This window comes from Oncorhynchus gorbuscha, unplaced genomic scaffold (assembly GCF_021184085.1).
Source record: "Oncorhynchus gorbuscha isolate QuinsamMale2020 ecotype Even-year unplaced genomic scaffold, OgorEven_v1.0 Un_scaffold_3939, whole genome shotgun sequence".
Taxonomy (NCBI): Eukaryota; Metazoa; Chordata; class Actinopteri; order Salmoniformes; family Salmonidae; genus Oncorhynchus; species Oncorhynchus gorbuscha.
The window spans coordinates 12,645-30,848 of record NW_025748074.1 but is presented as its reverse complement, the minus strand read 5'-3'; the positions used below and the strand labels follow the sequence as shown (position 1 = coordinate 30,848).

The window sequence follows — 18,204 nt, the reverse complement described above, 5'->3', positions numbered from 1 at the left end:
TCTTAGTGGGAGTGATCTTACTGAGTAAAGATCAACCAATCAGAGTTCATCTTAGTGGGAGTGACCTCATCTGAGTAAAGATCAACCAATCAGAGTTCATCTTAGTGGGAGTGACCTTACTGAGTAAAGATCAACCAATCAGAGTTCATCTTAGTGGGAGTGACCTTACTGAGTAAAGATCAACCAATCAGAGTTCATCTTAGTGGGAGTGCCCGTATTTGTCATCATCACTACTAACAGTCAAAAAAGTGATTTTAGCTAAAAACTTCCCATTTCCACAATGTATCTCTTTAAAATGAGAATTTAAACCTAACCTTGATGCGTTGGTGTACCAGACGTTCCACAGTCATAACGTCACTTTAGAGAACAACATGTCACCCTTTTATAAAGCATGTCTTTATCATATTCCACAGTGGACAATGACACATTTATGAAACCTTTTGAAAGCATGACATACACAGTTATAGATGCTATATAACACATTTATGCAGTGCTTATGAAGGCATACTGAAGCCTTTATAAGCTGAACGTAATTTACAGGGAAAAATTACATTCAGACCCCAAACCATTTTTACTTCAGGTACAGTACAAGGGACACAATCTGGAAAGGACTGAAGCTGATAGAGATTCCGGAGTCTGTGATTGGTGCAGGGCGAGAGGGATCCACTCGCTCCAGTAGATCACAGCTGAGGAGAGGACGAATGAGAAGAGGGTTCAGTGGTTGAAAACAGCAGCAGGGTGTAGAGACTTAGTTACACAAACATGAAGATGCCTCAGTGACGGAGAGGGGAGGTTTAGTACAACTGTCTAAAGCCCCTTCACAACCCCAACTGATTATACTGTAGAACTCACTGCCAAGCCTCTGTGATGGGGAAGCCTGTCGCGAGGTACACACTGACACTACTGCCATGTGACTCATAGAGCCGTACCACCAGACCATCCTTCCTGTCCTCCGCCTGTCGGGAGAGGAGAAAAAAAAAAGGACCAGTGGAGTTGATTTCGCGTTCAAATACATTGGAAATGTCATGATGGAAACCCGTCAGGAAATACAACAATCAGCAATTCAATCCAAAAGGTGCTGAACATCAAGTACTACAGTGAAGCAGGCCCCATCTGTCATCATCAGCCATTCAGTCAGCATCGACACTAGTTGGTACCCTCCCAGGAAACGGCCCCTTGTCTAACCTCACCCCACCGACTATGACACAGCACATCATTTATGTACAGGCAGCGTTGGGAAAAGAAAAGGGTTATTTCCTGGCAGGATAAACACACCTGCTTGACGGTCTCCAGGATGACGGCTGCAGCGCTGACAGAGAAGGCGCTCCAGGCTACGGTGTGGGAGCCGGGGGCGTGGTCGATCAGCCTCAGAGGGTTGTTGAGGTTGTAGGCCCACTGGATGACTGACGCTTCCTGGAACGTTCCTGTAGGGCAGCAGGTAGCGGTTAGAGAGTTGGGCCAGTAACCGAAAGGTCGCTGGTTTGAATACCCAAGACGACAAGGCGAATAATCTGTCTGTGCCCTTGAGCAAGGCACTTAATGCTAATTTGCTCCAGGGTGCTTGTACTATGACTGACCCTGTAAAACAACACCTATCATACTACTATGACTGACCCTGTAAAACAACACCTATCATATTGCTATGACTGACCCTGTAAAACAACACCTATCATACTACTATGACTGACCCTGTAAAACAACACCTATCATACTACTATGACTGACCCTGTAAAACAACACCTATCATACTACTATGACTGACCCTGTAAAACAACACCTATCATACTACTATGACTGACCCTGTAACACAACACCTATCACACTACTATGACTGACCCTGTAAAACAACACCTATCATACTACCATGACTGACAACAGCTACTGACCACAACAACTACAGAACACAACCACACAACTACTGATCACAACCACACAACTGACAACAGCTACTGACCACAACCACACAACTACTGACAACAAGGCTATATGATCAATGAGTTGACCATAAAGTATTTATTTAACCAAGGCTATATGATAAATGATCCGACTGATGGTTTCACCAACAAAAGTTTTTTTCTGTCACTACATAAGTCAGCATGATATTTTAGTGTATTGATGACAATAAATCAAATGAATTAGCTAAATAAATCATATTATTCAATAGTTTCAATACCATGTTAAGATAATGAAATGCATTCTGGGATTCATTGTGCAAATACTCTCCAAAGTTGTTTCTGTCATCGTTTTATGCAACAGTTGAGCTAGTTAGCAAGAGACAACGGCCGGGAAAAAGAGAGAGAGAGCAAGTCGAGAATATAAAATTACGGATTTAAAAAAATCAGCAATGTGTCAACACAAGAGTGGAGCCCAAAAGAAGGCCAAAAATGAGAAAGCAAAGGAGTTAATCAAAATCATTTGAATTAGAACTAACTACTGACCACAACCACAACTACTGACCACAACCACACAACTACTGACCACAACCACACAACTACTGACCACAACCACACAACTACTGACCACAACCACACAACTACTGACCACAACCACAACTACTGACCACAACCACACAACTACTGACCACAACCACACAACTACTGACCACAACTACTGACCACAACTACTGACCACAACCACACAACTACTGACCACAACTACTGACCACAACCACAACTACTGACCACAACCACAACTACTGACCACAACCACACAACTACTGACCACAACTACTGACCACAACCACACAACTACTGACCACAACCACAACTACTGACCACAACCACACAACTACTGACCACAACTACTGACCACAACCACACAACTACTGACCACAACTACTGACCACAACCACACAACTACTGACCACAACCACACAACTACTGACCACAACCACACAACTACTGACCACAACCACACAACTACTGACCACAACTACTGACCACAACCACACAACTACTGACCACAACTACTGACCACAACCACAACTACTGACCACAACCACACAACTACTGACCACAACTACTGACCACAACTACTGACCACAACCACACAACTACTGACCACAACTACTGACCACAACCACACAACTACTGACCACAACTACTGACCACAACCACACAACTACTGACCACAACTACTGACCACAACTACTGACCACAACCACACAACTACTGACCACAACCACACAACTACTGACCACAACTACTGACCACAACTACTGACCACAACTACTGACCACAACCACAACTACTGACCACAACCACAACTACTGACCACAACTACTGACCACAACCACACAACTACTGACCACAACTACTGACCACAACTACTGACCACAACTACAACTACTGACCACAACTACTGACCACAACCACAACTACTGACCACAACCACAACTACTGACCACAACTACTGACCACAACCACACAACTACTGACCACAACCACACAACTACTGACCACAACCACAGACCTTTTTCAAATGTAGTTCAAGTGCAGCGGGACCAGAAGAGGATGTAGGTTTATCATCGCCAGCAGCAGCTTTTAGCGGGTCAAGTGAGCCAAGGCCAAGCTGTTCCATCGTGCCAGAAGAAGCAACTTTGACAGAGGAGGATACTGGTTGTCAGATATCGGCGGATACGACCCTGAGCACAAGTCAGGTCAGACATCCCCGGGCCGGGTGGGGAGGAAGAGGAGCAGGGAGAGGCTAGAATCGTGGAGGCTGAGGAAACAGGTGGAAATGGGACCGACGGCCTTTTTACCTATCCAACTGACAGGGGGGCATTATGCAACAAATGTGGATGCAGAAGTTAAACGGCACGTTATTGCATTAGGCTCGTCTCCTACTGGCCCATTCCCAGGACGAAAGGTTTTACCAAGTCGTATTTCACCACTACAGCCAAGGCTGGAATCTAATTACCACGTGCATGGCTATGTTATTCAAACAAGCTAGATTGCGAGTATTTTGAGCTTGATACTTAGCTGATCAGAGATCGGAGTGATCCATTCTTCTCTGATGAGTGGGTGAATGGGGTGAGAGATTGTCGCCATCTAATATCCAAAATAGCATGTCATGAGACATCCCAGATTCACACGGGTGCCTGTTTGGTATATGAGCAATGGAAGCTCAATGGCACCTTTGACGCAGAAATGGATAGAGGCGTGCGTAACGAAGAAAATCCCTGGCAACAGGTGTTGGAGCGCATAGTTAATGTAACTCTCACACTAGCATCATGTACTTTGGTGTTCAGAGAGCACTGTGAAAAACTGGGACAGGTCAACAGTGGGAATACTGTCAGTATAATAAAACTGGGCCAGGTCAACAGTGGGAATACTGTCAGTATAATTGAACTGGGCCAGGTCAACAGTGGGAATACTGTCAGTATAATAAAACTGGGACAGGTCAACAGTGGGAATACTGTCAGTATTATAAAACTGGGACAGGTCAACAGTGGGAATACTGTCAGTATAATAAAACTGGGCCAGGTCAACAGTGGGAATACTGTCAGTATAATAAAACTGGGCCAGGTCAACAGTGGGAATACTGTCAGTATAATAAAACTGGGACAGGTCAACAGTGGGAATACTGTCAGTATTATAAAACTGGGCCAAGTCAACAGTGGGAATACTGTCAGTATAATAAAACTGGGCCAGGTCAACAGTGGGAATACTGTCAGTATAATAAAACTGGGCCAGGTCAACAGTGGGAATACTGTCAGTATTATAAAACTGGGACAGGTCAACAGTGGGAATACTGTCAGTATTATAAAACTGGGCCAAGTCAACAGTGGGAATACTGTCAGTATAATAAAACTGGGCCAGGTCAACAGTGGGAATACTGTCAGTATTATAAAACTGGGCCAGGTCAACAGTGGGAATACTGTCAGTATTATAAAACTGGGCCAGGTCAACAGTGGGAATACTGTCAGTATTATAAAACTGGGACAGGTCAACAGTGGGAATACTGTCAGTATAATAAAACTGGGCCAGGTCAACAGTGGGAATACTGTCAGTATTATAAAACTGGGCCAGGTCAACAGTGGGAATACTGTCAGTATAATTGAACTGCTGTCAGGACCCAGTTCTGACGTAACCTTTAGAACGACCCACAGGATCAGTTAACTATCTCAGTCCTCAAAGCGAGTGAAGTGTGACATTCAGGGAGATGCAGGAAGCCCCATTTTGTTCTGTTATTATGGACACCGGACGTATCCAAAGTAGACCAGTTCAGCCGAGTTTATCGCTATGTGAGAGTGATAAGGGATGCAAATAATGTCGCCACAGATATGACCATCAGAGTCGTTTCGGGGATTTCTGGAGACACATCAGCAGCATGAGCTTCAACGTAGAATCCTGGGCAGCATAGAGGATAACGGGCTGGATATTTCTAAATGTCCTGGGCAGCATAGAAGATAACTGGATATTTCTAAATGTCCTGGGCAGCATAGAGGATATCGGGCTGGATATTTCTAGATGTCCTGGGCAGCATAGAGGATATCGGGCTGGATATTTCTAGATGTCCTGGGCAGCATAGAGGATAGCTGGATATTTCTAAATGTCCTGGGCAGCATAGAGGATAACTGGATATTTCTAAATGTCCTGGGCAGCATAGAGGATAACTGGATATTTCTAAATGTCCTGGGCAGCATAGAGGATAACTGGATATTTCTAAATGTCCTGGGCAGCATAGAGGATAACTGGCTGGATATTTCTAAATGTCCTGGGCAGCGTAGAGGATAGCTGGATATTTCTAAATGTCCTGGGCAGCATAGAGGATAACTGGATATTTCTAAATGTCCTGGGCAGCATAGAGGATAACTGGATATTTCTAAATGTCCTGGGCAGCATAGAGGATAACTGGCTGGATATTTCTAAATGTCCTGGGCAGCATAGAGGATAACTAGGCTGGATATTTCTAAATGTCCTGGGCAGCATAGAGGATAACTGGATATTTCTAAATGTCCTGGGCAGCATAGAGGATAACTGGCTGGATATTTCTAAATGTCCTGGGCAGCGTAGAGGATAGCTGGATATTTATAAATGTCCTGGGCAGCATAGAGGATAACTGGATATTTCTAAATGTCCTGGGCAGCATAGAGGATAACTGGATATTTCTAAATGTCCTGGGCAGCATAGAGGATAACTGGCTGGATATTTCTAAATGTCCTGGGCAGCATAGAGGATAACTAGGCTGGATATTTCTAAATGTCCTGGGCAGCATAGAGGATAACTGGATATTTCTAAATGTCCTGGGCAGCATAGAGGACAGCTGGATATTTCTAAATGTCCTGGGCAGCATAGAGGATAACTGGATGGATATTTCTAAATGTCCTGGGCAGCATAGAGGATAACTGGATATTTCTAAATGTCCTGGGCAGCATAGAGGATAACTGGCTGGATATTTCTAAATGTCCTGGGCAGCATAGAGGATAACTGGATATTTCTAAATGTCCTGGGCAGCATAGAGGACAGCTGGATATTTCTAAATGTCCTGGGCAGCATAGAGGATAGCTGGATATTTCTAAATGTCCTGGGCAGCATAGAGGATAACTGGATATTTCTAAATGTCCTGGGCAGCATAGAGGATAACTGGCTGGATATTTCTAAATGTCCTGGGCAGCATAGAGGATAACTGGCTGGATATTTCTAAATGTCCTGGGCAGCATAGAGGATAACTGGATATTTCTAAATGTCCTGGGCAGCATAGAGGACAGCTGGATATTTCTAAATGTCCTGGGCAGCATAGAGGATAACTGGATATTTCTAAATGTCCTGGGCAGCATAGAGGATAACGGGCTGGATATTTCTAAATGTCCTGGGCAGCATAGAGGATAACTGGATATTTCTAAATGTCCTGGGCAGCATAGAGGATAACGGGCTGGATATTTCTAAATGTCCTGGGCAGCATAGAGGATAACTGGATATTTCTAAATGTCCTGGGCAGCATAGAGGATAACGGGCTGGATATTTCTAAATGTCCTGGGCAGCGTAGAGGATAACTGGATATTTCTAAATGTCCTGGGCAGCGTAGAGGATAACTGGATATTTCTAAATGTCCTGGGCAGCATAGAGGATAACTGGATATTTCTAAATGTCCTGGGCAGCGTAGAGGATAACTGGATATTTCTAAATGTCCTGGGCAGCGTAGAGGATAACTGGATATTTCTAAATGTCCTGGGCAGCATAGAGGATAACTGGATATTTCTAAATGTCCTGGGCAGCGTAGAGGATAACTGGATATTTCTAAATGTCCTGGGCAGCGTAGAGGATAACTGGATATTTCTAAATGTCCTGGGCAGCGTAGAGGATAACTGGATATTTCTAAATGTCCTGGGCAGCATAGAGGATAACTGGATATTTCTAAATGTCCTGGGCAGCGTAGAGGATAACTGGCTGGATATTTCTAAAAAGACGCTTGCTGTTTATGTGCATTGCGCAGCGCACAATCTTAACCAGGCTCTCAACGACTCTGTCAAACATGTGCCAGAGACTAAACAGTTTCACTGTTGAACTGTTATACACCTTCTCATAAAGAGGTCAATGTTGAGTGGTATATTTGATTTCGCATCAGAAAAATTAAATGTAACTCTAGAAGGACTATGTCCCACACGCGGGTCATCTAGGTCAGAGTCCCCTGAGATACAGATATGTGGACGTAATGAAGGCCCTCACCAAGATTGTGCTTTTAAGTGACAAGAAGGACGAGATGGGTTGATACAGCATCACTGAAAAAGAAAATGGAAAAATTTAGTTTTTTTTTTTTTTTTGTCGTTCTGCAGACTTAGGTTTTATAAAAGGTGAACGTAGTCTCCAAAATGCCACAGACCTGCACAGGGCAGTCAGACTACTCACGGACATGATAAAACACCCTGTCCGGAACCCGGGAGGACCCTTGCCGACAAAAATGGGGAGCTCAGAACACTTTTGAAGACACTCGGAGAAGGCGTCATTTTGATGAGCGAAGACGAGCGACTGTCTGATGGGGAGAGTAGTTTTAGAGTCAACATCTTTAATGCAAACCTTGACATCGTTATCCACCAGCTGTCAAAAACATTTAAAAGTCTGCGGGCAACATTGAATCTGTTTGACTCCATCCATCCCACTACCCAACGCAGATGACGGTGCAGTCTATGAGACAGCCAGCCGGCTGGCTGAACATTACAGCAAAGGTATATCAGCAAGCTTCCCTGGACAATTACTCTCTTTCAGGGCCTGTTTTAAGAAGGAAATAGCAAAGCACACTACAGTGAGATACCTGGCCAAGATGCTCATTGTGGATTCCAATTCAGTCACTGCTAAATTTGGGGAAGTGTTTACAGCGATGCTCCTTTTTATGAGCCAGTGCCGAGCACTCCTTTCCTAAACTGAAGATAATTAAAACCTGAGCAGCAGCTTGGGACAGGAGAGACGGAGTGGGTTGGCCATTCTGTCCATTGAAAACACCAGGGCCATGGATTTGAATGCCATAGTCAACAACTTAGCAAGGCCAGTCGAATACCAATCAAATGAGTGAGTATCAAATCAAATGTATTTATAAAGCCCTTCGTACATCAGCTGATATCTCAAAGTGCTGTACAGAAACCCAGCCTAAAACCCCAGACAGCAAGCAATGCAGGTGTAGAAGCACGGTGGCTAGAGAGGAACCATGCTATGAGGGGTGGCCAGTCCTCTTCTGGCTGTGGCTGGTGGAGATTATAACAGAACATGCCCAAGATGTTCAAAACTTCATAGATGACCAAGCTTACATTGTTACAGGGCAGGCTACCCAGACAGCCTATATAAATCAAGCTTTATTGAGATGAATTTGATCAATCTACGACTATGCTGGATCTGTCATAGGAAGCCATGTTCTGGTGCAGGGCCAATGAGCCATTTCATTGTCATCATAGCCAATACGTTTAACTAGGCTTTAAGAATAATAGTAAGCACATACACATCATATACTGTTATAAGACATGCTGCCATCTAAGCAATCAGTTTGAATGCTTCATCGATTTGCTGGTGTTTTTGCTTCAGGGCCTCTGCAGGAGGCAGATCATTTGGAATACGGGTCAGATCTGCTGCTGTGCAGAACTACAGCGAGCATGTACTGGGTCATTAGCTGTGTTTCTGTCAAGAGCTTGATCTATATATTACTGTTTTATTTTACTGTTTTATAATCTAGGCTATTGCCTATTATTTGCAGATAAAATAGGGTGTTTTTGACCGTTTTCCGTGGTGCTGATCGACTTATATGTGTTCATTTCTGACCACCGTCCACGGTGCTGAATGTAATATTAACACACAGCCTTACCAACAAAATATATTTTAATTTTAAGGCCTGTCATGATTAAGCTAAGCTACTGACTACAGACCATAACTACTGACCACACCCACACAACTCCTGACGACAGCTACTGACCACAAACACACAACAACTGACCACCACTACTGACCACAACAACATAACTAGAGACATAACTCCTGACCACAACCACTGACCACAACCACACAACTACTGACCACAACCACACAACTACTGACCACAACCACACAACTACTGACCACAACCACACCACAACCACAGACCACAACCACACCACAACCACACAACTACTGACCACAACCACACAACTACTGACCACAAACACACAACTACTGACCACAACCACACAACCACTGACCACAACCACACAACTACTGACCACAACCACACAACCACTGACCACAACCACACAACCACTGACCACAACCACACAACTACTGACCACAACCACACAACTACTGACCACAACCACACAACTACAGACCACAACCACACCACAACCACACAACTACTGACCACAACCACACAACTACTGACCACAACCACACAACTACTGACCACAACCACACAACTACTGACCACAACCACACAACTACTGACCACAACCACACAACCACTGACCACAACCACACAACCACTGACCACAACCACACAACTACTGACCACAACCACACAACTACTGACCACAACCACACAACTACAGACCACAACCACACAACTACAGACCACAACCACACAACTACTGACCACAACCACACAACTACTGACCACAGCCACACAACTACAGACCACAACCACACCACAACCACACAACTACTGACCACAACCACACAACTACTGACCACAACCACACAACTACTGACCACAACCACACAACCACACAACTACTGACCACAACCACACAACCACTGACCACAACCACACAACTACTGACCACAACCACACAACTACTGACCACAACCACACAACTACTGACCACAACCACACAACTACAGACCACAACCACACAACTACTGACCACAACCACACAACTACTGACCACAGCCACACAACTACAGACCACAACCACACCACAACCACACAACTACTGACCACAGCCACACAACTACTGACCACAGCCACACAACTACTGACCACAGCCACACAACTACTGACCACAACCACACAACTACTGACCACAGCCACACAACTACTGACCACAACCACACAACTACTGACCACAGCCACACAACTACAGACCACAACTATTGACCAAACCAACGTTCACATCTTCTGGCTATCCTAACTTCAAATTCTTGAAAACTTTGTCAACTTTAACTATTCAGATTTGCATAAAATAACCAACCAACAGTAACAAAAATACTTTCAAAAGAGCTGAAGCAAGTCACACAATTTTTTCCAGAAAATGACCGTCGAGTTTCTTCCTTGTTTGCTGATTTTTGTATTGTGTTTTTATTGTTTCACGAGAACTTGGCGCTGAGTAAGATTACCAATGTCTTCATTACACATGGCAAATAAAGATTCAACTTTAAAATAAATAATAATTCTAATGTTATAAAGATCAAAAGTACCTCACCTGTGTGTGGCATGACAGCGTAGGTGAACTGATGACTGCCCATGTCAGCGTTGGCATCAGGAGACTTAGGAGCTCGCAGTCTTTTAAGAAGAAAAAGAAAAGAACAGTCTTAGGAAGGAGAGAAAGAATGCTGTTATGTTCTGTCAGTAATAAGGGGAACCCACTATCCTGTTGTTGACAGAATGCTGTTATGTTATGTCAGTAATAAGGGGAACCCACTATCCTGTTGTTGACAGAATGCTGTTATGTCAGTAATAAGGGGAACCCACTATCCTGTTGTTGACAGAATGCTGTTATGTTATGTCAGTAATAAGGGGAACCCACTATCCTGTTGTTGACAGAATGCTGTTATGTCAGTAATAAGGGGAACCCACTATCCTGTTGTTGACAGAATGCTGTTATGTTCTGTCAGTAATAAGGGGAACCCACTATCCTGTTGTTGACAGAATGCTGTTCTGTCAGTAATAAGGGGAACCCACTATCCTGTTGTTGACAGAATGCTGTTATGTTATGTCAGTAATAAGGGGAACCCACTATCCTGTTGTTGACAGAATGCTGTTCTGTCAGTAATAAGGGGAACCCACTATCCTGTTGTTGACAGAATGCTGTTATGTCAGTAATAAGGGGAACCCACTATCCTGTTGTTGACAGAATGCTGTTATGTTATATCAGTAATAAGGGGAACCCACTATCCTGTTGTTGACAGAATGCTGTTATGTTCTGTCAGTAATAAGGGGAACCCACTATCCTGTTGTTGACAGAATGCTGTTATGTCAGTAATAAGGGGAACCCACTATCCTGTTGTTGACAGAATGCTGTTATGTTATGTCAGTAATAAGGGGAACCCACTATCCTGTTGTTGACAGAATGCTGTTATGTCAGTAATAAGGGGAACCCACTATCCTGTTGTTGACAGAATGCTGTTATGTCAGTAATAAGGGGAACCCACTATCCTGTTGTTGACAGAATGCTGTTATGTCAGTAATAAGGGGAACCCACTATCCTGTTGTTGACAGAATGCTGTTATGTTCTGTCAGTAATAAGGGGAACCCACTATCCTGTTGTTGACAGAATGCTGTTATGTTATGTCAGTAATAAGGGGAACCCACTATCCTGTTGTTGACAGAATGCTGTTATGTCAGTAATAAGGGGAACCCACTATCCTGTTGTTGACAGAATGCTGTTATGTTATGTCAGTAATAATGGGAACCCACTATCCTGTTGTTGACAGAATGCTGTTATGTCAGTAATAAGGGGAACCCACTATCCTGTTGTTGACAGAATGCTGTTATGTCAGTAATAAGGGGAACCCACTATCCTGTTGTTGACAGAATGCTGTTATGTTCTGTCAGTAATAAGGGGAACCCACTATCCTGTTGTTGACAGAATGCTGTTCTGTCAGTAATAAGGGGAACCCACTATCCTGTTGTTGACAGAATGCTGTTATGTCAGTAATAAGGGGAACCCACTATCCTGTTGTTGACAGAATGCTGTTATGTCAGTAATAAGGGGAACCCACTATCCTGTTGTTGACAGAATGCTGTTATGTCAGTAATAAGGGGAACCCACTATCCTGTTGTTGACAGAATGCTGTTATGTTATGTCAGTAATAAGGGGAACCCACTATCCTGTTGTTGACAGAATGCTGTTATGTTCTGTCAGTAATAAGGGGAACCCACTATCCTGTTGTTGACAGAATGCTGTTATGTCAGTAATAAGGGGAACCCACTATCCTGTTGTTGACAGAATGCTGTTATGTCAGTAATAAGGGGAACCCACTATCCTGTTGTTGACAGAATGCTGTTATGTCAGTAATAAGGGGAACCCACTATCCTGTTGTTGACAGAATGCTGTTATGTTATGTCAGTAATAAGGGGAACCCACTATCCTGTTGTTGACAGAATGCTGTTATGTTATGTCAGTAATACGCGGAACCCACTATCCTGTTGTTGACAGAATGCTGTTATGTTATGTCAGTAATACGCGGAACCCACTATCCTGTTGTTGACAGAATGCTGTTATGTTATGTCAGTAATAAGGGGAACCCACTATCCTGTTGTTGACAACACCATGCTCTGCTAACTGAGCTACCCACGTCCAATTTGTTAAACTGCAATATTTGTCAGACTCACAGAGAGAGCGTCATGGTGTTCTGGTGAACCGAGTATCCATATTTACTGTCGTTCAGCAGAGACACTCCAAAGCCGTGCTCTGATAGGTCTGCCCATTTGTGGCCCCAAACCTGGGAAGGAGAATGATTCTATTGTTATAGGACCAGCAAAACAACAATGCTAAGGGGAGTTAGCAGATGGGTTATTTATGTCAGTCAGTAGCAGTAGGGAATTGTCTCTTGCCACTGCTTCTGCTTGCTATTTGGGGGACTAGGCTGGTTACTGTAAAGCTCTTTGGGGGACTAGGCTGGTTACTGTAAAGCTCTTTGGGGGACTAGGCTGGTTACTGTAAAGCTCTATGGGGGAATAGGCTGGTTACTGTAAAGCTCTATGGGGGAATAGGCTGGCTACTGTAAAGCTCTATGGGGGAATAGGCTGGCTACTGTAAAGCTCTATGGGGAATAGGCTGGCTACTGTAAAGCTCTATGGGGGAATAGGCTGGCTACTGTAAAGCTCTATGGGGGAATAGGCTGGCTACTGTAAAGCTCTATGGGGGAATAGGCTGGTTACTGTAAAGCTCTATGGGGGAATAGGCTGGTTACTGTAAAGCTCTATGGGGGAATAGGCTGGCTACTGTAAAGCTCTATGGGGGACTAGGGCTGGCTACTGTAAAGCTCTATGGGGGACTAGGCTGGCTACTGTAAAGCTCTATGGGGGACTAGGCTGGCTACTGTAAAGCTCTTTGGGGGACTAGGCTGGTTACTGTAACGCTCTTTGGGGGAATAGGCTGGTTACTGTAAAGCTCTTTGGGGGACTAGGCTGGTTACTGTAAAGCTCTTTGGGGGAATAGGCTGGTTACTGTAAAGCTCTTTGCGGGAAAAGGCTGGTTCCTGTAAAGCGCTTTGGGGGAATAGGCTGGCTACTGTAAAGCTCTTTGGGGGAAAGGCTGGTTACTGTAAAGCTCTATGGGGGAATAGGCTGGCTACTGTAAAGCTCTATGGGGGAATAGGCTGGTTACTGTAAAGCTCTATGGGGGAATAGGCTGGCTACTGTAAAGCTCTATGGGGGACTAGGCTGGCTACTGTAAAGCTCTTTGGGGGACAAGGCTGGTTACTGTAAAGCTCTTTGGGGGACTAGGCTGGTTACTGTAAAGCTCTTTGGGGGAATAGGCTGGTTACTGTAAAGCTCTTTGGGGTCTAGGCTGGTTACTGTAACGCTCTTTGGGGGAATAGGCTGGTTACTGTAAAGCTCTTTGGGGGAATAGGCTGGTTACTGTAAAGCTCTTTGGGGAATATGCTGGTTACTGTAAAGCTCTTTGGGGGAATAGGCTGGTTACTGTAAAGCTCTTTGGAGTCATAGGCTGGTTACTGTAAAGCTCTTTGGGGTCTAGGCTGGTTACTGTAAAGCTCTTTGGGGTCTAGGCTGGTTACTGTAAAGCTCTTTGGGGTCTAGGCTGGTTACTGTAAAGCTCTTTGGGGTCTAGGCTGGTTACTGTAAAGCTCTTTGGGGTCTAGGCTGGTTACTGTAAAGCTATTTGGGGTCTAGGCTGGTTACTGTAAAGCTCTTGTGATAATTGTTGATGTCGAAAAGGCTGTATAAAACATGTTATTGGTACCTCGAAGCGTGCCCAGTCCCAGCTCGTGTTCCTGTGTGTGGGTCTCTGCAGGTGTCCAAACTGGATCTCATAGGTGGCGTTGGGGCTCCTCACCTTCACTGGGAACTCTACCTTCAGGAACTTATGGGACTCAAACCACTCCACCTGGAATAAACAACATTATGGGACTGAAACCATTCCACCTGGAATGAACAACATTATGGGACAGAAACCACTCCACCTGGAATAAACAACATTATGGGACTGAAACCATTCCACCTGGAATAAACAACATTTTAGGACTGAAACCATTCCACCTGGAATAAACAACATTTTAGGACTGAAACCATTCCACCTGGAATGAACAACATTATGGGACTGAAACCATTCCACCTGGAATAAACAACATTATGGGACTGAAACCATTCCACCTGGAATAAACAACATTATGGGACTGAAACCATTCCACCTGGAATAAACAACATTATGGGACTGAAACCACTCCACCAGGAATAAACAACATTATGGGACTGAAACCATTCCACCTGGAATAAACAACATTATGGGACTGAAACCATTCCACATGGGATAAACAACATTATGGGACTGAAACCATTCCATCTGGAATAAACAAAATTATGGGACTGAAACCATTCCACCTGGAATAAACATTATGGGACTGAAACCACTCCACCTGGAATAAACAACATTATGGGACTGAAACCACTCCACCTGGAATAAACAACATTATGGGACTGAAACCACTCCACCTGGAATAAACAACATTATGGGACTGAAACCATTCCACCTGGAATAAACAACATTATGGGACTGAAACCACTCCACCTGGAATAAACAACATTATGGGACTGAAACCACTCCACCTGGAATAAACAACATTATGAGACTGAAACCATTCCACCTGGAATAAAACAACATCATGGGACTGAAACCATTCCACCTGGAATAAACAACATTATGGGACTGAAACCACTCCACCTGGAATAAACATTATGGGACTGAAACCACTCCACCTGGAATAAACAACATTATGGGACTGAAACCATTCCACCTGGAATAAACAACATTATGGAATTGAAACCACTCCACCTGGAATAAACAACATTATGGGACTGAAACCATTCCACCTGGAATAAACAACAATATGGGACTGAGACCACTCCACCTGGAATAAACAACATTATGGGACTGAAACCATTCCACCTGGAATAAACAACATTATGTGACTGAAACCACTCCATTGGAATAAACAACATTATGAACTGGGAGAAGGTGGAAGACATTACAACAAACAACCTGGAGGAAAACATTGCAACAACATTATAATAAACATCTCCATAGTAGTAGATTTAAAGAACATATTTTCTGAGTCAGATATGGAAAAGTTGATTACCGAAAGGAAAGATTCTGGCAGATTAACTTTTTTAAACTTTGCAAATGCATATGAAGTGTTAACAGTAATCTTTGTCAAGTACCTGAGTATTTACCTTGATATGAGGACACATGGTGTCTACAGTACCTGAGTATTTACCTTGATATGAGGACACATGGTGTCTACAGTACCTGAGTATTTACCTTGATATGAGGACACATGGTGTCTACAGTACCTGAGTATTTACCTTGATATGAGGACACATGGTGTCTACAGTACCTGAGTATTTACCTTGATATGAGGACACATGGTGTCTACAGTACCTGAGTATTTACCTTGATATGAGGACACATGGTGTCTACAGTACCTGAGTATTTACCTTGATATGAGGACACATGGTGTCTACAGTACCTGAGTGTTGAACTTGAAATAAGGACACATGGTGTCTACAGTACCTGAGTATTTACCTTGATGAGGACACATGGTGTCTACAGTACCTGAGTATTTACCTTGATATGAGGACACATGGTGTCTACAGTACCTGAGTATTTACCTTGATGAGGACACATGGTGTCTACAGTACCTGAGTATTTACCTTGATGAGGACACATGGTGTCTACAGTACCTGAGTATTTACCTTGAAATAAGGACACATGGTGTCTACAGTACCTGAGTGTTGAACTTGAAATAAGGACACATGGTGTCTACAGTACCTGAGTATTTACCTTGATATGAGGACACATGGTGTCTACAGTACCTGAGTATTTACCTTGATATGAGGACACATGGTGTCTACAGTACCTGAGTATTTACCTTGATATGAGGACACATGGTGTCTACAGTACCTGAGTATTTACCTTGATATGAGGACACATGGTGTCTACAGTACCTGAGTATTTACCTTGATATGAGGACACATGGTGTCTACAGTACCTGAGTATTTACCTTGATATGAGGACACATGGTGTCTACAGTACCTGAGTGTTGAACTTGAAATAAGGACACATGGTGTCTACAGTACCTGAGTATTTACCTTGATGAGGACACATGGTGTCTACAGTACCTGAGTATTTACCTTGATATGAGGACACATGGTGTCTACAGTACCTGAGTATTTACCTTGATGAGGACACATGGTGTCTACAGTACCTGAGTATTTACCTTGATGAGGACACATGGTGTCTACAGTACCTGAGTATTTACCTTGAAATAAGGACACATGGTGTCTACAGTACCTGAGTGTTGAACTTGAAATAAGGACACATGGTGTCTACAGTACCTGAGTGTTGAACTTGAAATAAGGACACATGGTGTCTACAGTACCTGGGTATTTACCTTGAAATAAGGACACATGGTGTCTACAGTACCTGAGTGTTGAACTTGAAATAAGGACACATGGTGTCTACAGTACCTGAGTGTTGAACTTGAAATAAGGACACATGGCATCCAGGATGATCTCCTGGGTGATGGTGCTCTTATCACTGATTCTGAGAGTGAAGGTCACACTGCCTCTCAGTCCTCCTGGAGATGCTATCTGGACAGGAGACACCACCTCTACTACAGGCTTCCTATAGGAAGGTCAGAGGTCAGAGTTAGACCCCTTGGAGATGAGGCCTGGACAGGAGACTCCACCTCTACTACCGGCTTCCTATAGGAAGGTCAGAGGCTATGAGGGGTGGCCAGTCCTCTTCTGGCTTTGCCGGGTAGAGATTATAACAGAACATGTGGTCCTTCTGTAGCTCAGTTGGTAGAGCATGGCGCTTGTAACGCCAGGGTAGTGGGTTCGATCCCCGGGACCACCCATACGTAGAATGTATGCACACATGACTGTAAGTCGCTTTGGATAAAAGCGTCTGCTAAATGGCATATATTATTATTATATATTAACATGGCCAAGATTTTCAAACGTTAATAGATGATTTCTTATTTTATCCCCCATTCAACAGTTCAAATCAAATCAAATGTATTTATATAGCCCTTCGTACATCAGCTGATATCTCAAAGTGCTGTACAGAAACCCAGCCTAAAACCCCAAACAGCAAGCAATGCAGGTGTAAAAGCACGGTGGCTAGGAAAAACTCCCTAGAAAGGCCAAAACCTAGGAAGAAACCTAGAGAGGAACCAGGCTATGAAGGGTGGCCAGTCCTCTTCTGGCTGTGCCGGGTGGAGAGGAACCAGGCTACGAGGGGTGAGTCCTAATGAACACGACCCCGTTATATCGGCCAGC

At 43.8% G+C, this 18,204-nt stretch overlaps 1 protein-coding gene across 2 annotated transcripts in view; it reads right to left on the bottom strand.

Moving 5' to 3' along the window:
• Positions 1 to 464: 464 nt before the first annotated feature.
• The window catches only part of LOC124028272 (alpha-mannosidase 2C1-like), a 30,130-nt gene continuing 12,390 nt past the window's right edge, over positions 465 to 18,204 (bottom strand). For both annotated transcript variants that reach the window (XM_046340378.1, XM_046340379.1), the window contains 7 exons: positions 17,389 to 17,545; positions 14,606 to 14,749; positions 13,012 to 13,121; positions 10,880 to 10,959; positions 1,276 to 1,424; positions 853 to 956; positions 465 to 686 (listed from right to left, as the gene is read on the bottom strand). In XM_046340378.1, the coding sequence (XP_046196334.1) occupies positions 572 to 686; positions 853 to 956; positions 1,276 to 1,424; positions 10,880 to 10,959; positions 13,012 to 13,121; positions 14,606 to 14,749; positions 17,389 to 17,545 (859 nt within the window). In that variant the 3' untranslated portion in view covers positions 465 to 571. The remainder of the gene's footprint in view (positions 687 to 852; positions 957 to 1,275; positions 1,425 to 10,879; positions 10,960 to 13,011; positions 13,122 to 14,605; positions 14,750 to 17,388; positions 17,546 to 18,204) is intronic.